The 26,957-nt window shown below is 36.7% G+C and overlaps 2 protein-coding genes across 5 annotated transcripts in view; both read left to right on the top strand.

The window, feature by feature from the left end:
- The first annotated feature begins 432 nt into the window (after positions 1–432).
- LOC128021442 (serine palmitoyltransferase 1) lies at positions 433–9,150 on the top strand. 3 transcript variants are annotated; one of them, XM_052608601.1, is made up of 15 exons: positions 433–712; positions 1,598–1,705; positions 2,742–2,836; positions 2,958–3,051; positions 4,050–4,122; positions 4,199–4,331; positions 4,412–4,541; positions 5,038–5,127; positions 5,634–5,741; positions 5,835–5,930; positions 6,979–7,075; positions 7,707–7,761; positions 7,874–7,991; positions 8,277–8,350; positions 8,435–9,150. In XM_052608601.1, exons 1-15 carry the CDS (start codon positions 659–661, stop codon positions 8,529–8,531), a joined length of 1,422 nt encoding a protein of 473 aa, XP_052464561.1. In that variant the 5' UTR covers positions 433–658; the 3' UTR covers positions 8,532–9,150. The 3 variants fall into 3 exon arrangements, with proteins under 3 accessions (XP_052464561.1, XP_052464562.1, XP_052464563.1); XM_052608603.1 differs by having other exon boundaries at positions 540–712; positions 7,707–7,765; XM_052608602.1 differs by lacking the exons at positions 8,277–8,350; positions 8,435–9,150 and having other exon boundaries at positions 526–712; positions 7,707–7,765; positions 7,874–8,162.
- Positions 9,151–10,213: 1,063 nt separating this feature from the next.
- The window catches only part of LOC128021441 (tyrosine-protein kinase transmembrane receptor ROR2), a 69,713-nt gene continuing 52,969 nt past the window's right edge, over positions 10,214–26,957 (top strand). Inside the window, exon 1 of one of the 2 annotated variants that reach the window (XM_052608599.1) lies at positions 10,214–10,620. In XM_052608599.1, the coding sequence (XP_052464559.1) occupies positions 10,545–10,620 (76 nt within the window). In that variant the 5' untranslated portion in view covers positions 10,214–10,544. The remainder of the gene's footprint in view (positions 10,621–26,957) is intronic. The other variant, XM_052608600.1, reaches the window with a different exon arrangement.

Raw genomic sequence — 26,957 nt, 5'->3', positions numbered from 1 at the left:
TGTGATCAAATCTGTATTTCCAGCATCATTCCTCCAGTCTTCAGTGTCACGTGATCTTCAGAAATATCCTGATGTGATGATTTGCTGCTCAAGAAACATTTCTGATTATCATCAACCTTGAAAACAGTTGTGCTTCTTCATATTTTCATGGAAACAGTGATGCATTTAGTCAGGTGTCTCTGATGAATACTTCCAATTGCTGAATAAAAGTAATAATTAAAATAATAATACAAACACCAAACGTATGAATGGTAATGTATTTAATATGAAAGGTAACAAAGACTTGTTGAGCTGTATCCATTTAGCTCAGCTTTTGACACAAATGTCTCTCTCCTGGACGTTAGTGTACGTCCAGATAATAAACAGCCAACTAGATGTCAGACTCACACGGAATATGACTAGAGAGTCTTCTTTATTTCGGGAAATTAAATTAAGGACAAACACATCTGAAGCTAGGCTAGAAATGCGGTGACTACAGACTGTTTCAATGTTTTTTGTCTGCACTGTTGATATGTACAGTGTTATAGGGTACATTATTACTCAGTAAGATTTAATTATTTATGAAACACATTTATATTCATATAAACACAGCCAAAAACGGCTTTTGGCTGCTCTTCCGCGTCATATACGAAACACACGCACAGTCACGTGACTCAAAATGGCGGCGGGGCAACAGTGGGTGTTGGTAGAGATGGTGCAAGCCTTTTACGAGGTAACTACAACTTTCTCTTATTGTTTTTAAATGTTTGGAAGTTTTGACAGACTTTGTGACGCTTGCTCGTTTGAACAGCACCGGCCCATATGATTGTCTTTGGTTCTGTTTAACACAATCTCCAGTAGAGTGATCATGTAACTACAGGAAGTGCAGCTGAGAAGCACTCGCCTACATACACACATTTATTTATTTTTTTTATTTATTTTTTTCATTTTTTTTTTTTTTATTACCGCTATTCTAAAATCGTGACGATAATAAGAGTTTATAATTGTAAGAGCCACTCTTGTGTCTGTTTGCAGGTTACTGTAGTGAGAACAGGTTTAACAGCATTCTGGTGTAACGTTAAATCAATGAAAATGAGCTCCGTTTATGTTCTTTTTTTTGTTTGTTTGTTTGTTTTTTAAAGTGAGTGTTTAAACTGTGACCAGTGTTTTGTGAGAGAGTAAATATGTATATGAGAAATAAAGCAGAATGCCACACTAAACTCTTCTCTCAAGTGTTTTATAATCACTTCAGAGCACAACTTCTATGAAACCATCTAACTGCTCTAACAACATTAAAAGAGACTGATAAGTAAAGACATTAATAAATAGCCAACTTCACTAACATATAGTGATATGTAATAAGTCGGATCTTGCCAAAGCAGCACACATTCTTCTTCAGGATGTCATATAAGAAGAGTTTAATCTATTGTAGAAAGCATTGCTTTTTATTTATGGTCTACAGACATATGATAAACCTCTAATAAAGTGAATTATGAATCATAAATGTCTCTGCTAAATGTCATTTTAATATCATTGTAGATATGTTGCTCATCTACAATCACCATATTGAATGTGCATCAGATGCTCATATTTTTTATTTTCTCTTTTTGTTGTTTAGGCTCCAGCATATCATTTGATTTTGGAAGGGATCCTCATTTTATGGATCATCAGACTGCTGTTTTCCAAAACATATAAACTTCAGGAGAGATCAGACCTCACAGAAAAGGTGAGAGAGGTCCTTTGTTACTCATTCATAATTAGTTTATTTTACAATGTTATGACCTTTCAAAAGTTCGGGGTCAATATCAGGTTTTGATGTTTTCAAACAAACAGCAGAAAACAGTAATATTGTGAAATATTATTACAGTTTAAAATAGCTGTTTCGGTGTGGATCAATGTTAAACTGTAATGTATTTCTGTGATGTGCAGCTGTATTTCCAGCATCATTCCTCCAGTCTTCAGTGTCACATGATCTTCAGAAATCACTCTGATATGATGATTTACTGCTCAAGAAACATTTATGATTAGTCATATTTTTATGAAAGCTGTGATGCTTCTTTTGCTAAATGATACTTTGATGAATAAACAGTTCAACAGAACAGCATTAATTAAAAAAGAAGATCTTTTATAACATTATAATTGTCTTTGCTGTCACGTTTAATCAGTGGAAATCACTCTTCCTAAATAAAAGTACTTTTTAAAGTCTTACTGACCCCAAACATTTGAATGGTATTATTCACATTTACTGAAGAATATTGAATATGGCATATTCTACATATTTTATATCGATGGAAAGCAACAAACTGTCATGATCTCTGGAATATTTTCAGTTTCCATTAATACAATATATTATATACTATATATAAATATACTATACTGTAGTTGTTTACTCTAAAACTATTAATTGATATTATTAACTTAGTTGCAGTTAACCAAACTAAAACAGCAATTTATTTAAGTTGCTTTGGATAAGAGCATCTGCTTAAATGCATAACTTATTAAATTAAGGACCAATTAGTTATTATTAGTTAAAGCATTAACTAAAACGGTATAACAATGATCAATACATCTGTTAGTGTTTATAAACGGTCATAGTCAGTTAATATGAGATATGATTGTTTAAATAATATAAAAAGAAAAGGTTTTGAGTTCGTAATTGTTGCATGTTCACACTAACGAAGATGAATTGATTGTTAGTAGTAAACTAATGTTAAGAGCAGAAGCGCTTCTTCCTTCATGTGCTGTGTTCCCGTGTGTCTCAGGAGAAGGAGGAGCTGATTGAGGAGTGGCAGCCCGAGCCGCTGGTTCCCCCCGTGTCTAAAGACCACCCTTCCCGAAACTATGATGTGGTCACGGGGTACGTCTCTGTACTGTCAGCAGCTGGAGACGTCTCTGAATGAACTCCGATCCACAGCTCTGTCTGTGCGTGGGGAATAATAATAATGATGATGACTGAAGGCCGTGTTTTTCTTCTACAGCCCTCCAAGCCACAAGATCATTGTAAATGGGAAAGAGTGCATTAACTTTGCCTCATTTAACTTCCTGGGTCTGCTGGACAGCGAGCGTGTGAAGGTTCGTAGCATCATGAGCGCAGACGCGAGTCTAAGTGCTTTTCCATTCTTCACTTTCACACTCTCACATGCTGGATTTGATTTAGAAGCAACCTTTATTCAGAGTTTTTTATTTTATTTAATTAATATTATTATTTTTTTATATGCACCAAGGCTGCATTTATTTGATTAAAACTGCAATATTGTGAAATATTATTACAAATTAAAACAACCGATTTCTGTGTGAATAAATTGTAAAATGTAATTTATTTCTGCGATCAAAGCTGAATTTTTTGAATGTTTGTGCTGTCACTTTTGATCAATTGAATGCATCATTGCTTAATTAAAGCAATTTCTTTCTTTCCCCCAAAAAAAGTAAAACCTTTTCAATGGTGGGTAAATAAATAAATCTGTTTTTGTTTCAAAGTGTTCAGCTAATATAATGGCTCACAGACACGATTATAATTTATTTATTTTGTTCAGCACCATAAGGTACAAATTATTGACATTTTACTCGGGCTTCTCAAAATTGTCTCTCTTTATTTTTTTAATTACTATTCTGTAATCATAACCTTTCCTTGATTTCTGCGTCCAAACCAGCTTAACTTTTTAGTTTTTGCCAGTAAGCATGGCACAAGCAACGCCGAGGTCGTGGGTTCAATTTCAAGGAACTGTATAAACTGATCAAATGTATGTCTTTGGATGCAGAGTAGGCATCGCTTTGGATAAAAGTGTTTGCCAGATGCATAAATATAAACTGCACTGCTGTATATCAGAGATACCGGATGCCTTGAAGTCAACATGAATGATTTTCAGAGTACTTTCCCTATTTGACTGTTGTAATGTGACATTATAAAAACAAAGTAGAAAGTAAATGTGGACTATTTTGATTGCATGGTAACTTGAAGAGGCTTGTTAAATGTGAATAAATTCTGGACTTCTGTTTCTGATTCAAATCTTTGAGGACATTAATCCAAGCATTAATCCCCGGAGCCTAACCGCACGCTTCATTGTTTCCAGCTGAAGGCGTTGTCGTCTCTGAAGAAGTACGGTGTGGGGACGTGTGGACCGAGAGGCTTCTATGGGACCTTCGGTGGGTAGACTCATCATCTCCGGTGTCTGTCTGTCTCGTGTTGCTCGTCAGTTTACAGCAGTGCAGTGTTTCACAGATGTGCATCTGGAGCTAGAGGAGCGCCTGGCCAAGTTCATGGGGACGGAGGAGGCCATCATCTACTCGTACGGCTTCGCCACCATCGCCAGCGCCATCCCAGCCTACTCCAAGAGAGGAGACATCATCTTCGTGTAAGATCCTGCTGAAGCCCAACAGGCTTTCTTTCACAGAGAGGAGCAAGCCTCCTGATCGGTCTCTCTTGTTTTCTCAGCGACGAGGCGGCGTGTTTCTCCATTCAGAAAGGCCTGCAGGCCTCACGCAGCTTCGTCAAACACTTCAAACACAACGATATGGAGGATCTGGAGCGCCTCCTGAAGGAGCAGGAGATCGAGGATCAGAAGGTGAGCGCACACTGCATCTCATCTCATGCACAGCTGATTTACTGACTGCATCATCTAACAATACACACTTGAGTTTACATTTGCAAACTAATAACAGTAAATCATGTATACAAACAACAAATGCTAGTCCTAACCCTGGAGTAGATACATTTGGAAACACTTTATTTTAAGGACAGCTCTCACTATTAACTAGCTGCTTACTAGCATGCATATAACTAGCATATTGGCTGTTTATTAGCACTTATTCTGCATGAGCATATTGTAGATCCCTTAAGATCCACCTCATACCTAAACTATCCAGCTATACCTTACTAACTGTTAATAAGCAGCAAAGTAGGAGTTTATAGAGCGAAAAAGTCCTAGTTAATAGTGAGAATTGGTCCGTAAACTGAACTGTGACCGTATGTTTTATGAATTATTATTGGCTTGAGTGCAGCAGCTGTTTGTTTGATGTTTCACTTCATTCGTTGTTCGATATTGGTGTGTGTTTGTGCAGAATCCACGCAAGGCCAGAGTAATCAGACGCTTCATCGTAGTTGAGGGACTCTACATCAACACCGCAGATGTTTGTCCACTACCTGACCTCGTAAGACTCCTTTATTTCCCCGAATACAATCTGACTTTGTAGTGTTCGCTTATGAAAGCATTACTAATGCCATACAGAAACGAAAATAGTGTTGGATTTACTTTGAAACAAGTTTGACTGCTTTGAAACTTTCACAAAGAGATGAAAAATAAATGCATATGAATCAAGCGCTTTAATCCAAGTCTTCATATGATCAACAGATTTAATTTATGCTTTTATACACAGTTTTATGGGGATTTGTATGAACCGCTAACCCTAATTATTAAACTCGGTGCTGTTGTGCTACAGAGAAGATTGATGCCTCAAAGTGTGAGACAGATGTCAAAACTTTTTTTAAAGGATATGATCTTTTGGAGAATAAAAAACTTACACAGACATCCATATCATCCACCAAGAACACATTAAAAGCAGTCAGAGGTTTACATTTAAACAGCACTGTTGATGCATTGCTCTGGTGGCATTTTCCACATGCACTGATGTTTTATTAGCTGCGTCTTGTTTTCCAGGTGAGGCTGAAGTACAGATATAAAGTCCGGATCTTCCTGGAGGAGAGCATGTCTTTCGGAGTGCTTGGGGAGCACGGGAGAGGAGTCACGGAGCATTTCGGGGTCAACGTACGTAATGGCTAGAATAGAAACGTCTCTAGTTTCAGGAACTCTGCAGTAAACAACGGTTCAGCAAAGATGACGCGTCTGTTTTAATCTCAGATCGATGATATTGACCTCATCAGTGCCAACATGGAGAATGCGCTGGCGTCCATCGGAGGCTTCTGCTGTGGACGATCGTTCGTTATTGATCACCAGGTATGACTACAAAAATGACAAAACCCATCTGAGCTGAGGCTCTTGCTTTTCCTGGTGGTTTGAGTAGCACAGTTTCTTGACTATCTAAGGCTTGGGAATCGTCTGATAAAACTTCGCTTGACTTGAGCTGCTGTGTGATGCTTCATGCCACAAGTTTTTATTCTTGTCCTTGCCTGTTTGACTTTCACATAACCTCTCTTGTGAATCACACGGATCGTATCAGATTAATTCTTGGCTTTAATGATGTGAAGGAAGTGAATCTCACGCTCTGTTTAAACGCATGTGGAGCATCAATAATCTGAGCAGCATCTGAAGCGTTTGCAGATTCTCATTGCCTCATAGTTTTGAAAAATATGACCCCTAAGGCTCAAAAATCAATAACTTACTGTGATAACCTGCAGCTGGGTGTGAAGATCAAGGAGAGTCCAATTTTGGTGAACATTTGACCATTTTACTAAAGCTTTTTTTCTTTTGCAAAAATGCATAAATAAGTTTGCATTTGAAATAGTTACAAAGATCCAGTATTTAATAATTTTTTCAAATGGACTGATCATAATGCTGTTGTTCCACTCAACACGGAAAGTGATAAGCATGATTAAAATTTGTATATCATAAAATATGATATGTTTTTTGTGGAAGCCCATCTCCACCACAGTTTTTTTTTTTTTTTTTGTAAAATGAAATTCTTTTTAATCAAAATTTTTGACTTTTTTTGTTTTGTTTTCAGAATTGCGAGATATAAACATAAATTATAACTTTTTTTCTCACAATTACAAGTTTAAATCTCCCAATCCTGACTTCATAACACATAATTTCATCTTAATATCTTGATTAGTTTGTCCACCAGGTACCACTGTCTCTGAACGTGTCATGTCCAAGTCACTGTGGCTCACCAGGATTTGTTTAAATAACATTTTCATGTTGTATAGCCTTTGTGAAAATCCCAAATCCAGATGGATCCTTCTTTGCTCGTCTTCTAAAGACTAAAGGTTTTGTGTCTCCAGTAATTATTATTAAACTCAGAGGTGAATGTGTTTTATGTTGTCAGCGTCTGTCGGGTCAGGGTTACTGTTTCTCCGCGTCTCTTCCACCCATGCTGGCCTCTGCTGCTATCGAAGCCCTCGACATCATGGAGGAAGACCCAGGTAACAACACTGACATTAGTGCGTGTGTGTGTGTGTGTGTGTGTGTGTGATCTCTGATTGATTGATCTCTGTTGTGTGGTTTTAGGCTGAAAACATACTCTGTGCAAACAAATCACAAAGTGTGAATCTCAAGTGTGCAGTCTGAGTGTACATACTTTCATAATGTTACATAATGTATGGGTAAAGATTATTGATTTTTCTTTTGTGCCAAAAATCATTAGGATATTAAGTAAAGATCAAACAACTTTAAAGATGATTTTCTCAGTATTTAGACTTTTTTGCTCCCTCAGATTCCAGATTCTCAAATGTATGCATCTCAGACGAATATTGTCTGATCCTAACAAAACATACGTTAATGGAAATATTATTTATTCAACTTTCACATGAATGTTAAATCAAAATTGTGAAAAATTGACTTTTTTTGTGGTCCTGGGTCAGACCTCGGTACTGAAGAGGGTCATATAGTTTTCTGCTCCATTAAAATATACTGTGTGTGTTATTATTCAGATCAGTGATGATACAGCACCTGACGTTTAGTTTAATTAAACCACATGCATTCACTCTCTTGTGTAGATCCTGCTTTGGGCAAAACGTCACATTAATCGTAGTATTTTTCCATTTTCTCTCATAGGCATTTTCAGGCTTCTGCAGGACAAGTGCAAACACGTCCACAAAGCACTTCAAGGGCAAGTGCGGTTTACTTCCTTTATTCCAGGAGAGAAAATAAACCTTCATCTGAGCTTCACTGAGCTGCTGGTAGTGTGCTGTGTGCATTAGTGATGATTGTGTGTTTCACAGGACCCCGGGGCTGAAGCTGGTCGGAGAGCCTTTAGCTCCTGCTCTTCACCTGCAGCTGGAGAACAGCTCGGGATCCAGAACAGAAGACCTGAAGCTGCTCCGAGCAATCGTCGACTACGTACGCTAAACCAGCAGATCATACACAACTGGGTTTCAGTTCTGGTTATACGGTTCCTCAAAAACATTAAACAATCTCATCCACCCCAAGCTTTTAAACAGTATATGTCTGGACAGACAGACTGAGACTGCTGCCAATATGCATGAAATGAAATCGCTACACAACATTTACTCAAAATCTGATTGTAAAAATAAATAATCTGGCCATGTCTGCACAGTATGTGTGTCCATCAGAAGCACAATGCAGAGTGAAATTCAAATCTCTTGTGTTTTCTCCTTTCTGTAGAGTTTGGACAGACAGATTGCGCTCACTTTGGCTCGATACCTGGACAAAGAAGAGCGGTTTCTTCCTCCGCCCAGGTGATTATCTGACAGCTGATGCATCAGTCAAAGCTCCTCATGCTTTGCTGTGAACCTGCTGTTTTTGCTGGTGTGTGTCCGCAGCATCAGAGTGGTGGTGACCGTTGAGCAGACGCAGGAGGAGATCCAGACCGCAGCGCAGTGCATTCGAGAAGCAGCGCTGAACATCCTCAAACGATGAGAGTGACCTCTGACCCCGACGGCACACAACTCCACTGGATGAATACACTGATTGAACCTGTTTGGATTATATTTCATGTTCTCCATACCTGCTGTACAGACAGTGTTGAGTATTTTAGTCTTTATTTCACATTGAAATAAATGCAGAGCTGGTTCTTCAAGCTGTTTGCGGTCGTGTGCACCATCAAACCTATTTATGTTGTGTTCAATGCCTTGAATAATGATGGGAGATCTTGACTAATCAACAATAAACATGCCATGAAAAAAGAATAATTATTTAATATGTCAAGTCAGTTTTTATATACACTAATTACATTCCTTTGTAACCTTTGACCAAAGAGTTGCTTCTTTACTACATGAGAATCCTTTAACAATGTTTATGCACTGCATATTGAGTTTTATTATTAGTATTATTATTGTTTTTATATCCATGCATTCTGAATAATGCAGTGATTCTTGTTTGGACTCTGTGCATTGTGAGTGTACTGGGTCAATAGCATACGCTCGCACACACAGATGAAATTTGATCGGTGTAGGGTCTGTGATTGGCATTGTATCAAAATGAAACATTGTTTTCAAACAGATTTCAAGAATAAAACACATCAGCCTTTAAATATGAATGTTGCACTGTTTTAAATCTTTTTCATCTCTACTGAATCATATTTTAAGCTTGCTTCGCACAATCTACTTCATGCTTTCTGTCCTCTGATTGATCGTTGAAACTGTTTTAGCGAGTAAAAGGACTTTTAGTATAAGTGTACAAATGTCCTGACTGCTTATGGTTCATTTTACTGTGAAATCTGATTTTTAAGAAGCAAAAATGAGAATTGGTTTTATATTGTTGGTAATATTTCACCAGACTGAATCAACTTAGGTTTACTTTATCATCCAGACAATATATATATCAATATATATATATATATATATATATATCAATATATATATATATATATATATATATATATATATCAATATATATATATATATATATATATATATATATATATATATATATATATATATATATATATATAAAATATTATTATAAAAGGTGAATGTAACATTTATTTGTTCATCTCTCAGTCATCTATTGCATTGCATTGAATAGATTATTTTTGCTCATTAAACTAAGCATTTAAATTTCATCTTACTAATACATATGATTGAGAAATATACAGTGACAATGGATATTGAATATAATTTAAAATTTAAAAATCCTTTTCTTAACTGTTAAAATAATAGTGGTAATAATAATTCTTTATTTTTATGTGTCATGATTTACAGGGCAAACAATGCTGATTTGCTGCTCATTTCTTATTAACAGTGTTAAAAAACAGTTCCTTTGTGGAAACTGATACATTTTTTTCCAGGATTCTTTAATTAATAGAAAGTTTTATAACCATCTAAACGCTTAAATTTGATGCATACTTGCTGACTTTTTTTAAATATAAAATCTCACACATTTTCACCGGTAGGAGTCGTGTTTTTCATCCTTATCGATCTTCAGTCTCTTTTCCAATCTCGAATCCTACTATGGCTGGAAATTCCTGCTCACCTTCGTGGAGCGTCGTGACACGTGACCTATTTAATATTCACTTAGCCAATCAACGTCTGCGTTTCACCCAATCAGGCGGTCCTGATGATTGAGTGTGATGAATATTCATGAGCTGCGCCTTTGTCGTAGTAGGATTCGCAAATTTGCTTCCCTCCCTCGGGATGGACCCGTCCTCCGTCCAGAGGAGCTGGAGTTACTCGCTCTCTCGCTTTTCCATTAGGAGACAGTCTCGGGACACTTGAACAGGATCAGCGGCGGTCGACGAAAACCCTTTGAAAGAGAGGGATGAGACGCGCAGTTCTTCTGCAAACGCACCATCAGAAAGAGTTTCATTCACTGCGCACTTGAGACAGAACGCGCTTGGTTCGCACGCGCTGAACTCTCTCATCACTCGCGTGGAGATCTGGAAGTTTGACCGCACTTATTCCCAGAGTTTCCCTGAGTCCTGCTCTTGTGAGGATGTGTTTACTGAGGATTACAGCTGCAGTTCATCTGTTACTGATCTCCGTCCTCCTCACTGCTTTCACACACGCAGGTAAGACTTTCCTAACGTTGCGTCTCTTTTCCTGGGGTTTCCTTTATAGTTTTATGATGTGAACGTGCTGTTTTTGCGCTTGCAGAAGTAACATTTTATTGCTAAAATACAAAAAATAAAATAAAAATACTTTTTTTGCTTAAACATCATATTTATTCAAACCAATACATTTGTAACTGATGTTAAATAAACTTTGTATTCCACTTCTGTCTTTCTGGAATTGTGAGATTATTTTTAGCACATGCATATTAATATTTTCGTGAAGAGTTTTGTCATATTTCCGCAAAATCCCTGAATGCATGCTTACCGAAGCAGATCCAGTTCATCTTGAGGCGTGCACACTTGCTCCACTTTGATCTGAACTCAACTGTTCCTTGAAATCAAGCTCGGTCAGAGTTAGCACAAAAGCCTTCGGGTTTGTTTGTTTGTTGAAACTGGATGTTGATAATCGGATGCATGTTTTGGGAGTGATTTCTTTTTAATTCGTTTCCCTCCCTACAGGGAGGAGGGTGACAGATGTTGAAATATCCTGTTTTGAATTTGCGCTCTTTTTTTGCCATTTGGTCCGAGTTTAAAGGGGGATGGGGCGTGCATGGTGTGTCCTGCCAGCTTTATCACCCCGTGCTGAGACTGAGGGCCTGGGGCAACGAGTGGAGCTCATTGATTACGTGCTCGTGCATGAACAGCAACACGTGACTGATTCTGGTTTATCATCCTAGCGACAGCGAGCGTTTGAGTTCGACCACAACTCTCACCTCCACCTGGCGTATGGTCGGTCACGTGATCGTTTATGTACGTGAGAAGCAGGACAGTGGATTACTGTCTATGCGAATCACAAGGAGTATAGATGCGCTCTGGGCGTAAAGCGACGGGATTTTGCAACGCTGCAAAACGCGAGGATAAAAAGTGGTTTTAAAGATTTACAAATACAGATAAAAATTTAATAAAACAAGAAATAAAAACATAGAAACAAAGCTAAATGTATTTGTACACTGTGTAAAAAAGATTAGCATTTAACAGCTCATTTTTCATTTTTTAACTATTATTGAAGTTTCAAAATCAAGATTAAGCAAGATCTTCATGCTTAAGACATATTTGCAAATTAGAACATATAGTTTTTATTTAGTGAAAATGCTAGCCATCACAGTTAAATGTGAATTAAGTTGAACTTGATACAAAGAGCTGTGCAATATGTTGCAACAAAATAAAAATCAGGCAGCAGAATTATTGTAGTTAACTAAAACTGTAACTAATAATAAAACAATGAAAAGCATTTTTGTTACTTAAAAAAAAAAACTTTATTTTTTTTTTCTTAAGAGCTCCTAAAAATGGGAAAACACATAAAATTGTTAAATCATTAAATAAAAAGAAAACAGAATATGTATATGTGTGTGTGTGTGTGTGTGTGTGTGTTAATAAATACTATACTAAAATACAGTGTCAGGCAGTTGAGATTTGCTACATAGCATCACTTGTGACTGTAATATTTGCAGATAAAGTTGGATGTAAGATTTATCTAAAGAGGTGTGCGATACACTTTACATGTTTTGATGATGCTGGGGAGGAAAACAACAGCTGGAGTCAGCTGAGGCTGGTTTAAGTTGGGAGGAGCTGGTTTTAGCTGGGATCTCAGCCTGAGCAGCTAAAGAAGTGATCAGCCAGTTTAACAGTCTTCTGGGCCTTCATCCCCCTCTGGACGGGCTCCTCTTCAGTCCTGATGGGGGTGTCTGTGTTTCTGTGGTCCACAGGAGGTGCAGCTCCTCCGACTCACACTTTCAACCATCAGAAAGCTGTTGGAGACCTTCAACAAGTCCATTGACATGCTAATTGATTCAGTTGCTAATAAGAGCCCCTGGCTGAAGCCCCAACAACTGAATCAGCTTCAAACAGAACAGACTCAGTAGGGCTTGTGCTTTAAACAATCGAGTCTTTATTTACAGATCCTTCCCTGTAATGCCTGCTCCTTTGAGACATTTGCATATTTACACCTTTGAGTTTTTGGAAGTTAATGCTCAATGAATGTGTTATTCAATAAAAAACAAAAGGGGTTGTTGTAAGGCTATTCTACATCAAGGGTTTTCAAACTAGTTTATGCCTCAGGCCCTCCTCTAAATATCATATCATCATTTCTTATATATTTATTTATTAATTGCAATAAAGACCTTTTATTTATATATATATATATATATATATATATAATTTTTTTTTACCTTTTTTGGGGCAGTGAAGATGTATATTTTTAATTTAAATATAATACAAAATATTTAAAATAATTAGTCTTTTTTTTTTTTTTTGATGGATGGATGCATAATGGACCCAGGGTAAAAAGTAAATAATTATACACACACACAGACATAGATGCATAAATATTTATGTAATAATAGTGTAATTTTTTTACTTTTGCCCACTTTTTAGGGGTCCATATAGATCCATATGCATTATTGTGCATAGGGGCAACATGCTAAATTGCTAAAAAATACAAAAAGCAAACAAAATTCATTTTAAGTTAAATTTTTTTGGCATGAAATATGACCTGATGTGGTTTTCATGGGATCCACTCTGCTATACCTTGATGATGCTAATATTGAAAGAGAGCAGGTAGTGTAGCAGCGATGGCTGGTTTGCCTCTATTTCTGAAGCGCAGTCGTTGTCCTGTTTTATGTCCGTCTGTCTGTCGAATATTGAGCTGGATGTGCTTGTAGAGTTACTCAGAGTTCAGTCAGTTAATCCAGACTTGACCAGGGCAAGAGAAAATCTTCAAAGCGTCCATCATAAAAGAGTGCGCTAAAGCAGCTGATCCTTTAATGCTTTAGAAAAGAGCCAATTTAGCCTTGAATGAGAAAGACCTTGTCAATCAGGTGTGTGTAAAAATAGCCCATACACCTTGATGTTAGTCACACGGCGAGTACAACATGTTCCTGGATCAACATCCCAATCAGAACTGAGATATAACTTGTCTCTTCTGCTCACCAAGGCTGCATTTATATGCTCAAAAAAAAGGTAATATTGTGGTAAATAACCATTTAAAATAAATGCTTTTTATTTGAATGTTAAAATATAGTTTATTCCTGTGATCAAAGCTGAGGTTTTTTTTAGCATCATTACTCTAGTGTGGAGACAATCTCCAAAATGTGATTATTTTTCAGGCTTATTTAAAGCTGCGGTAGGTAACTTTTGACGCTCTAGCGGTTAATAAACAGAACTGCTCACGTCTTGCGGAAGAACATCGTAGCCGGAACTACTTCTCTCTGTTTATGTCTATGAAGAATCACAAAGGTACTGTGTTACTCCGCCGTGGTACCACCGAAGCAATCTAAAATAGTCCGAATATAAACACTTATTATAGGTGCACCCTAGTGATTCAGGACAAGCTAAAAACACGGTTTGGAAAAAGGATTCATGGTGTACTCGCTTATTATATAAATTTTTCTACATTTTGAACACAAATAAAGTTACGGACCGCAGTTCTGATTGGTTGTTTCTTACCGGGAGCGGATGACTTTCTGCAAATGGCAATAGGACACTGGGAGGAGCCGGAGGAGCTTGATTTTTTTCACCGATTATCTGTCTCATATTCTACTGTCAGGACATAATGACAGGTTTAACAAATATATTTTTACAAAAGTTCCCTACTGCAGCTTTAAGTGTTTATTTTTTATTATTGTTATTATTATTATTATTATTATTTTTAAACAATGTAGAAGTCTTTACTGTCATCAATTTAATGCATCCTTGCTAAATAAAAGTAATAATTTCTCAAAAAACACAAAAACAAACCATGCTTACTGAATTTTTGAATGCAGTGTCCATATAAGTTAAAACAATATTCTAATAGTTTTTTTTTTAAATGTCTTAATTAAAGAAAGGAACAAATGAGGAAACAAATGTTTAATTATACTGAACATTTCTTTATATACTTTGATATATATCTAAATAAAATGGGATATATAGGAGTGGCTGATATACTTTGGTTAGGATTTATATCTTGCACTTGTATAGTGTTTATACTGTGTGTTTTTATATTAAGTGACCAGCAAAATTCACGGATCACGACTAGTATTAAAAATGTCTTTATCCATTTGCAAGATGATAGTAAATGTGGAAAACTGGAATGGGAATGAGTTTTGAATGAATGGACTTCACTCAGATCTTCGTTTTAAATGAAATACTTTTAAATACTTTTTTTTTTCAGCATATAAGAATGATTTCTGAAGGATCGTGTGACTGAAGACTAGAGGAATGATGCTGAAAATACGTTCAAATAGAATTGTAATAATATTTCAGATAATTTTACTTGATGAAATTAATGCAGCCTTGTTGAGCAGAAGAAATAAAAATAAAAATATTTGAACAGTTATATGCAATCTAAGTTGCTTTGTATAAACTCATCTGTCAGTGCATAAATGTAATGCAATGTCAAGTTCTTTGACTTTTATTGCAAAGAAGTTAGTAGCTTTGTATGAAGTATAGAAACATGATTTAATTACACACATATATATATAATATTATTATTATTATTATTTATTTTATTCTTTTTTGCTGAATCATGCCATAAAATGCATTACGCTGCATGGTTATTAGGCCATCCACTGTGTTATATGATGACAGATTTCTCTTGCATGCTGTTTCATGCATTAGTACACTAAGAGCATGACTTCTCTCCACATCGCTCCTCTTTCGCCCCTTTCACACTGCCATTCCGGCAAATACAGGGGTAAAGTGTTCCTGTAATTGTTCCCTGGTCGCTAGATTTGGCACTTTCACACTGCCAGTGATGACCCGGTATATGGCCGTGCTTTCACACACAACCCTTGAAGGTCCCGTAACGACACGTGACATCAACGCGCGACGTGTAATGTACGAGTCGACAACGCTAGGCACGTTATATTTTAACTGAAGCAAGCAAACGGTCTCGGCGTCAGCGCGGAAAGTGAGGAACTAACTGATCTCTGCTTCATTACAGTTTGCACATATGTTTTCGTCGCGAATGTTGATCTTCCTTCAAAACAGCCGGTAAAAAAGTCGTCATCACTTCGATACGGAATTAGATCTGGCTTTTGTTCACACAGCGCTTGTTCCGGATCGATTACCGCAATGTTACTAGGTCCCCGACCCGGGTTCGATTCGGTAATCAATTCCGGGACGTGGTTGCTTTCACACAGAAGGCGACCAGGCAATGTTACGGGAATATTGCGTGTCCGACGTGCAGTGTGAAAGGGGCTTTTCATATTCTGATTCAGGTCAGTGATACACACGAGCAAGACGTTTATGGCTTCACCTGTGTAATCTTTAACACATGAATCCATTCTTCATCCATCCTCGGTCACGTTAATCTCTTGCTCGACCTAATGCTTGTTTTTTGTGCATCAGCCTTAAAAAATGGAAAAAGAATCGCCCTTGAGCCTTTGATTGATGCTGGTTATTTAACCATACTGAAGTATTAAAAGTATATAAAAATATATATTTTTTTCCGTGTTACTTTTTTTTAAAAAGTGTAATTATGCACATTTAACACAATTATGCAAAATTAACGAAGCAGTTTGTTGTTCTCCTAATTTTGCTAAATCAGATTTCTGGTGTAAAATGAACCAGACATATTGTGTAGTCTAAAAAAGGTGATTGTGACTTTTTCTCTCACATTTATGACTTTATAGCCACAATTTGAGAAAAAAGTCAGAATTGCAAGACGTTACCTCTGAGTTCATATGTTGCAAATCTGACTTTTATTTATTTATTTTGTAAATGCGAGAAACAGCGTCTTTTATCAGAAAGAGGTTTCCATTGATAATTGTCTAATGGTCAAGTTTTTTTTTTTTTTTTTTTTTTTTTAATAAAAGCTAGCTGAGGTAATTACATTTTTCCATTATTTAGTTCCATTCCTTGATGTTTGTGGCCATCAGTGGACTGAATATCTGCTGGGATTTTCCATCAGGCGATTGTTCAGCGTGTGATAAACATGTTCTGGGACTCTCCTTCCAGTCGCTGGACGTCTGAAGTCAGTGTGACTCCCACACCTTCGGTTTCCTTTGACCCCGATTCATCCAAACGCCACATTAAACCAACAAGGGGACATTTTTCCAGAGCCCACCCAGTGTTAGATCAGGAATAAACGCTAACGTTGAGCAGAGCCTCAGTACTTCAGCACTAATCTCTGTTTGGAGGAGAAGGACATTAATGCGCTTGCCTTCTGTTGGAAAGTTGGCCTGCGTCTCTGTCTCTGGTGCCACACTGCTGCTTATTTAGGAGGTTTTTTTTTTTCCACTTTGGATGACCGATAAAAATAGATGATCAGACAGAAAGCAAACTGCTTGTTCATGCTTATACGTATTGATATGGCAGCACTGAGCTGTGTTTTTCATTAGAGATTCTAGCTCGTCCAGATGCTGCATCACAGACCACATACTCAGATTTATCGACCAAAGCTAAGGGGTTTAATTTTGGTGGTTTCTACCACTCGCTTGAGTGCTCAAGTTGGACATGTTACTCTCAAAGGCAACGGTTAACTCTGTAAAGCCTACTGTTACACAGATTTGTATTATCAAGAAGTTAAAAAAGCTTCTGCATCTGATTGAAGAGTGAAGAAGAGCTTCACTCGGTAACTGTTGAAGTGCAAGCTCTGGCAGGAACGTCTGTGCATTGGACATTTGAGTCTTAGGAATGAAACTGTACCTGTAAAACAGCGGTTTTAATGGAACAGACATATTTGGTTAGGTGTGTCCTGCTGGGCAAAGCACAGGGAAAACCAGCTGTGCGCCTCCATAAATACCACTCGATGTGTTTAGATGAGGAAATGGCCGATCCTCTAGCTGATGTGTTCGCAGAAACCGTAAGAAACTGCCTTTAATCTAGTGCCTTGGAAGATGTTAATCAACAGGACTTGTTTTTGCATGAGCATTGCTGCGTGTGTGTGTGTGTGTGTGTGTGTGTGTGTGTGTGTGCAGGCAATGTTGGCAGTCTTTGCCGAAGAGAAAGCGGGTCAGAAGGCTGTGTGCTCAAAGGGAGGTTTCTTGGTGTAACTTACAAATATGAATAAAAGGGAGATTGTAGAATAAAAATGAGTTTCAAGATTTAACATTGATCAAATGTCTCCTGAACTAGAAGTTCAGATCAAATCATGGAGCCCCACTACAGCATTTCATGTTTTTAACACATATTTCTAAAGCCAAGTTGAACTATGAATCTTTGTAAGTTACAATCATGAACTTTAGGCATGCTCAGTTTTGATATTCAATTATTTGGGGGCCTCAGAGAGTAACTTGTAATCAGGTACAGCATATTAATGAAATAATGTTTGTATTTATTATATTTTATACTCCGGTGGAAAAAAATTTAAATAGCTGTACAGCAGTATACTGTTTTTGATAATCCAATGTAACTGTTTTATATTTTGATCCATCAAATCACCTTCCTTTCAGCACATATGGTTTAAAATACTATATTGAGGACTTGGCTAATGCACTCGGTAGCCTTTCAGGTGAAAACTCATTTTACCTATAATCCTGCTTCTTTATATCATTAATCATCATATTTTTTTTTTCATTGTTGTTAAGGAAATGCCGGTATCAAATGTTTCTGTTGCGATTAATTGCTCATGCTTTTATCATGGTAAACGCTATTATCACGGTATTGAAATTGTTTTAAAAAGTGCTCAAAATATAGTATAATATAATATAATAGGTTAAATAACTTTTTTCTAACAACAAAAATAACTGAACATTTAAAAAAACAAAGTTAAAAGTTTTGCACAGATTAAAGTGCAAAAGAACTATAAAGACCCATAGGTATCACTTTACAATCTCATTAGAAACCATTAACATTCACAATAGCTACATTTGCTGCAAAAGTTATTAATCTTTGTAAAAAGAAAAAAAAAAAAGTCATAGTTCATTTTAGCGCATTAAATAATACAGTTGCAACTTTACATTTTAACAACGTGTTATTAAATATTAGAATACCTTAGATTAATGCATATTCAGGAGAATTTGTCAATGGCAGTTTGTTAACCAATGAATTAATGTTAAAAATGAAGCTCTGATGTAAAGTGTGATTTAAAAAATAATCTATACATTTTCAAACTATATTTATGGCACATTGTAGTCCAGATTCGCTCTTTCAAGCAGCATACAGTGGTGTTGTGCATTTTGACCAGTTAATGGGAATCGTATTCTTAAAATGCATTCCAAATTCTGAATATTTTGTAATATATAATTATTCGCGGTATTTAGAAGTGCCCACGGTAACAATATCATGCATATTCATTACCGTGATATACCGCATTACCGAATACCGGCACAAGTCTAATTGTTGTATGAAGACCGAACCATAGCTTGCATATACTTTGAAACAATTAAATACACAATAAGTCTAACTGAAAACCAGTGTTGCAGTGCACATTGTGACAGTTTCATAGTGCTAAAACATACATTTTTATTAGTGGTAAACCGATATATCGCCGAGGCTGATATATCGTTCTAATTGTCATTTTGTTAACATCAGCATTGGCAAATGCTATGTTTTTCTGCTTGGCCAGTGTGTTCGAGGCAGGAGTTTTATTTTGATCACAAACTTCCCAGAATACTGAGTGCCCTGTCGGTTACAGTGTTTACTTCATTTTAATTATATTTTTTATTCTTTATTTTACACCTCTATTTTTTTAATCCATTGTTAAATTATAAACTTTTTTTTTTTTATGCTGTCCAAAAGAATGGGCATCGGCTATCAAAAAACAATATCGGTCGACTACAAAGTTTTATGAATGGCACTTAAATAAGACATTTGTAACTCCTGTAGATCTTACATACTTCCAGGAATTAACTAAACGTCCTTCCCTAACCTCTCCCACGGAAAAATAAATGAATGTGTAGCTCATCTCTCCAGTTCACGCGTGCAATACTTACGCCTTCATGAATCAAGGATGTGTAGAGAAGCTTGCATCGAAGCTGCCGGAGAAATGAAATGTATTATGGCCGTCAGCCAGTGCTGGATCTGTGTATTCATCACCCATCCATCATCCGAGGCCTGATTCACGTCTGCGGCGGCAGGTGTTCACCACCGATCTCTGCATTCCATCAGCTGACTGATCCTAACAGCCTTGAAATGAGATAAGCCAAGAAACTAATAACCCGAAGGCATGCTGGATTCACACTGCCAGGAAGGATTTTAATGAATTTAGTTCATAATCTGCACTGACAGGAGATGCTCAAATATTCTTGCCGAAGCAGTCATTGTGGTGGATATACAGTGTGGTTAATACTATTTAATTTTATTTATTTATTTAAATTGAAAATGCACTCTCACTGGGATATGTCACCATATGGAAGCCCGTTTCGGCCACTGAATAAAAAAAAATAAAAAGGTATTTGTGACTTTTTACCTTGCAATGTTTTTTTTTTTTTAAATTGTGATATAAAGTTGCATTTCTGAGAAATAAAGTTGCATTTCTGATAAATAAAGTCACAATGCTGAGAAATGAAATTGCAGTTTTAAGAAATGACACAATTCTGAGAAATAAAATTGCAATTCTGAGAAATTGTCGCAATTCACAGAAATAAAATTTCAGCTCCGAGAAATGCATTTGCCATCCTGGAAAATAAAATTGCAATTCTAAGTCAGACAGTTGCAATTCTCAAGGCTTAAAGTTCTCTGGCGTGACGCATTTGGCTGTGGAAAAAATATTTCTATATAATAAAAAAAAAAAAAAAACTTGTTAGAGATCACTTTCGAGTCCATTAGTTGGCCTATCAATGGTATGAGAGGAGCACAGCTTTCACTCTCAACCATACTAACATTAATAGCCAATCAGAATGTTTTGCTCTTATAAACACGAGACGCTTCACGCTCATAATAGTATCCAATTACAGAGTCGCAGCCCTGATGAATGGAGAAGTGCGACAAAAAGCTGTGAGGCGTGACGAACAAAGATGTCCAACTAGTGCATATTTACATAGACATTTAAATTTAAAAGCAGCAGAGCTTTGTAAACCGCTCAGTGTAATCACGTCATCTCCATAAAAATGGTATGATTGGCAAACTTCCAAACAAACTTACCGGGATTTTTGAAAAAGTCATTTTCACACATGATCTATTAATGGTAACTTACCAGTAATTTACCAGTAAATTAAACCTAACCCTACCCCATTGTAGTTACCTTGTGTTACCAGAACTTTCTTAGATAAATACACTGTAAGTACACTATAAGTACATGTTAGTACATGTACTGTAACATAGTGCAACCGTACACCTTTTGTATGAAAGGGGCTAAACTCGTCCTCTGTATATGCCGTGAATTTAAATTGCTTAATGTTCATCTGGAAAAACTGTGTGCATTCTCACTAGATTTGTAATGTATTTTATTAAAAACATTTGCCAACACAGGAGAATACATCAACCTTTGTCTAAATATGCCATGTATTGTACATCGATTTCAAAATAAACGTTTCTGAATATGGCCAAATATTAAAATGAAATGGATTTAAACATTGTTTAATAACACTGTAAAGTATGGCTGGGACAACGCGTCGAGGTCATCGATGACGTCGACGCAAAAAATGTCGACGCAAAATATGCGCATCGATTCGTCGACCTGTTTTTATTTCTCTGAGAAAACGCTTGCAAAACGTTTACCTTATGTGCGCTGAATATACTTGATGGCCGGATCAACATTCTGTCCAACGTTATAACCAATCCAGGGGTTTTTCTGCATTGATCTTTTTTTTTTGGCGGCTGTCAAAGCCTTATTTGATCGGTGAGTGATCTGTTGCGCCTGACAGGGTGCGTACGAGAGAGAGCCCCGGCTGCGCGCGCACTCACAGTCTTCAAACAACACGAGCGCTTCTTGCTCTCTCTTTCCTTTGTGCATATTAATCAAAATCATTAAACACGATAGAGCAAAAGTAGGGCGAAACACCAAAGTTTCACGCGCGCTCGCGCACTCACAGTCTTCAAACTACACGAGCGCTGTCTTTCTCTCTCTCTCTCTCTCTCCCTCGTGCATATTAACCAAAATCACAGGCTGCTGGCTCCCACTGTTAATTTTTTATTTTTTTTGGAAAAACACTCTGTATTAGCTTAAGGCCCAAGTTTACATTGGTTACTGTATTCTTTCAATTGCTCTAAAGTATTTTGGGTGACCTTTTTTTATTAAATGCTAGACATCAAGTTGTTGTTATTTTCATCTGAAAGAAGAACTTTTTTTTTTTTCAGTAAGCTAGGCCCTATGTGTTCAGTAAGCTTGTTTCAGTAAGTAGGGGTGAGCCGTTGTTAACTGAGAAGATGCGCCAAAAAACGCTGAAAATGAAGAGGATTTGCGCATCTTCTCAGTTAACAACGGCTCTGTGTAGTAACAGCTGCTCTATGTGAAAGCACGCACCTGATGGAATTAACCGCTGATTAGAGAACCGGCTTTACTGACGAGATGCGCATAACGATCGGCCGATCGTGATCGGAGCACCCCTATCAGTAAGCTATGTTTTCTCAAGGCTTCAAGGTTTTATTGAATGCTATCTCTATACAAGTGCAAAGTAATGCATTCTTAGTCAGTCTTTTATTTTGTAATTTTAAGAGCAATAAACATATATTGCAATGTTAAGGAATTCATGTTTTTTTTTCATTCAGATATGTAAATCAACATGTATAAAACCTGAATATAAAGTGAATCATCACCAGGCCTCGGCGCCCCCTGTACGTATTCATTTTAATACATCATGTACTTAAGTTATGTTCATATTAGGCATATTACATTATGTATTTTAACAGTGTTGTTCATTACAATCATGTCATTTATTGGTTTTAATATTTTATTTGAGCCAATTATTATTGCCTCATTGTTAGTTTATATATAAATAGCCATACTAAAGCCTGGTTTTTATTTAGGTCTGTTTGTTTCAAAAAGAAAATCTGATTACTCGGTTGTCAAAATAATTCGTAGATAACTTGATTACCAAAATGAACATTAGTTACAGCCCTAGATTAGTTCAGATATATTTAAAAAAAAAAAAAAACTGCTTTGTTTGTTTTTGTAATTAAAAGACAAATATTTTGTCATTAAAAATTTCTTAAAATTAATAATAAAATAATTCTGTGAAATGAAGTCGCAATTCCGAGAAATGAAGTTCTCAGCAATTCTAAGGAAAAAGTCATAATTAGCTGCAATTCTGAGAAATGAAATCTCCATTCGTTTTTTTCCTACAAATTCTACAAATCAAAGAAATGATTCATTTCAGTGAGGTTAGTCTTACAGACACATTATAGCTGTTTTTGCTAATTGATGTAACTGATATCGGTTTCTAGTGTAAGTTTTGATTGAAAGGTGTGTGGTTTTGGAACAGTGATGTGATTGTTTCAGTCTTTCCACTCCTTTTTCCCCTTGCAGTTGTCTGAAAGTAATATTGTGCCATTGATTTTGATTAATACCTGCTCTGATAGAGATGGAAGTGTGTTTTCAGCAAACTGCTGTTTCACGTTGAGCTGCTGAGATGCCGGGCTCTTTAATGATACACTAGGAAACGCTCTAAAATCTGTTTTTAATTTGCCTCATAAACAGTCACAGGACATTGCCTCGTGTTTAATACCGCATACCTTCACGAGTATGTAACGGTCTACCATCGCCTGCCTCTTTTGGATTGAGATGTATATTTTCTTCTTGGACTCTGGACTCATTTTAGCTTTCTCTTTAACATAAACCTGTGTAGTTCGGTCTCACATTGTTTTGATTGTCGTCCATCTTGAGAACAGCTTTAAAAAATAAAAATAGCAAAACCTTAACTGTTACTTTCATTTCAGCTGTTTTTGTTCAAACTCTTAATAGAATTATCGTTTCAGATACACTGCATAACCAGATAAGATTGGACCGTTAGCTCTGCTCCAAAACGGAGTGAGCGGTCTAGACCGTAATTCACGAATGTTTGGGCCGTAGCTGTGATGCACTGATTTCTGAAGATCATGTGACTCTGAACACTGGCAAAATGAAGCTGAAAATACAGCTTTGATCACAAAAATAAATTAAAATTTAAAGTATATTTACATAAAAAAAACAGTTGTTTTGAATTCTAACAGATATATCACAATTGAACTATCGGTAAGCCCCATCCCCTTAAATAACAGTTTCTCTTTCGTTCTTCCAAGGTGTTTATGATAAATTTGGGACAGAGATGGACCTTCAATTGGGACTTAAAATTCCATGGAGGGATATATAAAAGATATTAAAATAAATATGTAAAAAATAAAGATCAGAATGCAAACATCTCCATTGTGATTCGGGGTTGAATGCTTAGGGACATTTTGTTCCGTTTGGGTTGGATTTAGGAAATTTAATCAAATAAATTCCGTTGCCGATCCTCTCAGGATAACTGGAATTAGTTTTACAAATACCCTAGGCATATTGGGTTTCCATTTTTGTAGCATAAACACCATTAAACTGATGCTCTTTTAGTTTCTCAATGGCGTTGAAACCTAAAGATGTTCTGCTCCCTGTGCAACTGATCCTCAACTGCTATTGGCTCATCTGTGTTCGAGGGGAGGGGCTTAGCGATAGGTCATTTGTATTTTGTATTGAATCATTGAAAATGTAGAAAAGTAATAGCACTCTTCTCAAGCAGTCTTACCGTTTTGAGGTATCATTTATATATCTGTTGCATAAATAGTGCAGGAGAAGTTATAGCAAAATGTCCAAGATGGAAGTCAAAGTTGGTTTAACAATCCTGTGCATTTGCACAAGCAGTACTAATGAGAAACTTCTGGAAAGCTTAGCATTGTCGGTCATTTTATCAATAAGATGGCCTGAAACCTTTGGGCCGTATTGGAACCCATGCAGGGAAACTAGATGTGCTCAAAGAGTACACAATGACATCTGTGTCTCATTTGATTCATGGCTCTCTCTCGCTCACTTTCTCTCTTGTGTGTTTGATGTCGTGATGTTTACAGTTGCCTTCTCTCTGATTGAAATCAGCACAAACACACACAAATGTATACATCTCTCCTCAAACGTTCCCAGGTTGGAGTTTTAACTTAAAGATCAGTGGTCAAGCAGTTGTAAATGGATAGTTTTGCCCGGTCTAGACACACAGGCCGTCTCACACCATGTTCTTTGAGCACAGTTGGAGGGGCTTTCGTATTAATAAAGACCAGATGATGCCGGTCGTCCGCGAGAAGCCTGTTTGGCAGAGACTCTGTAGTGACTCATGTAAGATGTTTAAAGAAATATATCATGCAAAAAATGAGGAATATCCTCCGTTGGCATTCAGATTTTCTTCATTCTTTAGCTTGGGTTTAATCTTATTAAATGTTTGGGTTCAGATATGTTATATGGTGTTGACTCAGTTTTCTGTTAATGTTCTGATATCTTGATCTCATCGAGGCTTTTAACAAGCGGAGCAGCTTTTGTCTGTGGAAAGCCCTCATCTGATGGGGATCATGAGATGGGAATGTGTTCTAGCAGAGATGACAAGCCACATCAAACCTTCATAAGTGCCTGCCCACAGGAACCTTTCTTAGTTATCAGCCGATCATCCAATTCATGAGAGTGGGACGGTGGCAGTAAAAGCGGAGTCTGGGTCTGTTTGTGTCAGACTGGTTGATTACAGACTTGTCTTGGTGCAGATCTCCGTCTCAGAGACGCTCTGTAAAAGCATTAGTGTACGGTCCGGGTGACTCAGATGCTCAAGTGCTGATTATTCCCCCTCTTCACTTCCTGGGCCCGTGTTTCACCATGTTTTTGCTCTTTCAGCACTCTGTGTGTGTCATACACACCTCCACAGATTAATGGCATCTAATAGTTTTGTGTCTCTTAGACTCTGTTTGAGGTTGTCTGTGTACTAGTTTGTTCCCAGAAGTTGAGAGAATATTTTGGCCGATTACACGTTTTTTATCTCTTGGTCCTACACATCTAAGGACCTTTAATAGTGAGTGTGACGGGTCAAATGGCAGATGAGACTGATATCAGCACTGAAAACACACTGAAGTTCAGAACAAATCGATCGTTACTGTGTTGGCTCTCTCAACCAGCACCATACTATATAGGAGCACATTTCTTTGGCGATGGAACAGGAATGAGAGGTTCATGATTTTTCCAGACCCTGTTAGTTTTCTGCTCTCCAGGACACCTCATGTCTGTTCGTTTAATCGTTCAGGGTGTTAACGGAGAGCTGCACTTCACACATGATAAATTGAGCTGCTCTTTCGGAGAGCACCGGTCCGACGGGACTCCATGGCTCTCGATGTTCTCCGCTTCTGAGTCTGTTTTAATACAGCAGCCCAAAGCTATCTTGACTTCTTGTGCTTTTTATGCCCCTTCTCATGAAAACAAAAAATGTTTCTCGCTACACTTCACGCAATGTTTTTGTTCCGATATAATTGTTCCACTACCCAATATTTTGACTGCTCATGCACTTTTTACATTTCCCCAAATAAACCCTTTATTATGGAGTGATTTTTGAAACGTTGACTTTGCAGATCTATGATTGACATGGATTTTAAAAATCTAGTCTCAGCTATTTTTTCCTCTACTTTTTTCCCTTGGTTTTACACAATGGCTGGTTGTCAGAGTTTGCTAGCTTTTCTCAGCATGCCTGTAAAGTTTTATCAGAGGTGTGCAAGGTTCCAGTTTTCCAGTCCAAATTCTACAAACTAGTTTACATCTTGAGGAAGGATGCAATTCATTTATCAAAAATGACTAAGTACGTTTACATTAATTCAATCGAACAAACAAACAATAAATAAAAGCTTTATTGCTTTATTTTTAAAGCATTAACTAAAGTTGTTGTTATTATTATTAATACAAACAAGCACAACACACCTGAATCTTTCTTTGACAACCAATTACTTTATATATATATATATATATATATATATATATTAGTTAGAATCAGAACCTGACTATTATTATTTTTTTTAAATCTGTAATTCAAATTTAAATCAAGTGTGTTTATTACAAATAATGCAAAAATACCTTGTTTTAGAATGCATTGATGTTTATAATGAAGTTAAAATGTTCTGGGATTTAACATTATTATTATTATTATTATTATTATTATTATTATTATTATTATTATTATTATTATATTTTCTTATAAGAAATTAATGCATAAAGGTTAGTTGGAAAGTATTTAGTGGCACGAACATCTTGGATGACATCGGGTTGAGTAAATTATCAGGACATGTTTTATTCTGGAAGTAAACTAATGCTTTAATTTAGAAGTAGTAATGCTTCTTTTGTTTTAAAGTAATTGTTTGAATGCCTTACGAACCAAACAGATACTTGGTGTCAACCATTTGGTCTTCATTGCTTTATTTGCATATCAATTTGCCAGCTTTTAACTTGTCCTGATGCATACTGGGAGTTT

The sequence above is a fragment of the Carassius gibelio genome, chromosome A10 (assembly GCF_023724105.1).
Source record: "Carassius gibelio isolate Cgi1373 ecotype wild population from Czech Republic chromosome A10, carGib1.2-hapl.c, whole genome shotgun sequence".
In the NCBI taxonomy this organism is placed as follows: domain Eukaryota; kingdom Metazoa; phylum Chordata; class Actinopteri; order Cypriniformes; family Cyprinidae; genus Carassius; species Carassius gibelio.
This window is presented reverse-complemented; position numbering and strand designations above follow the sequence as displayed.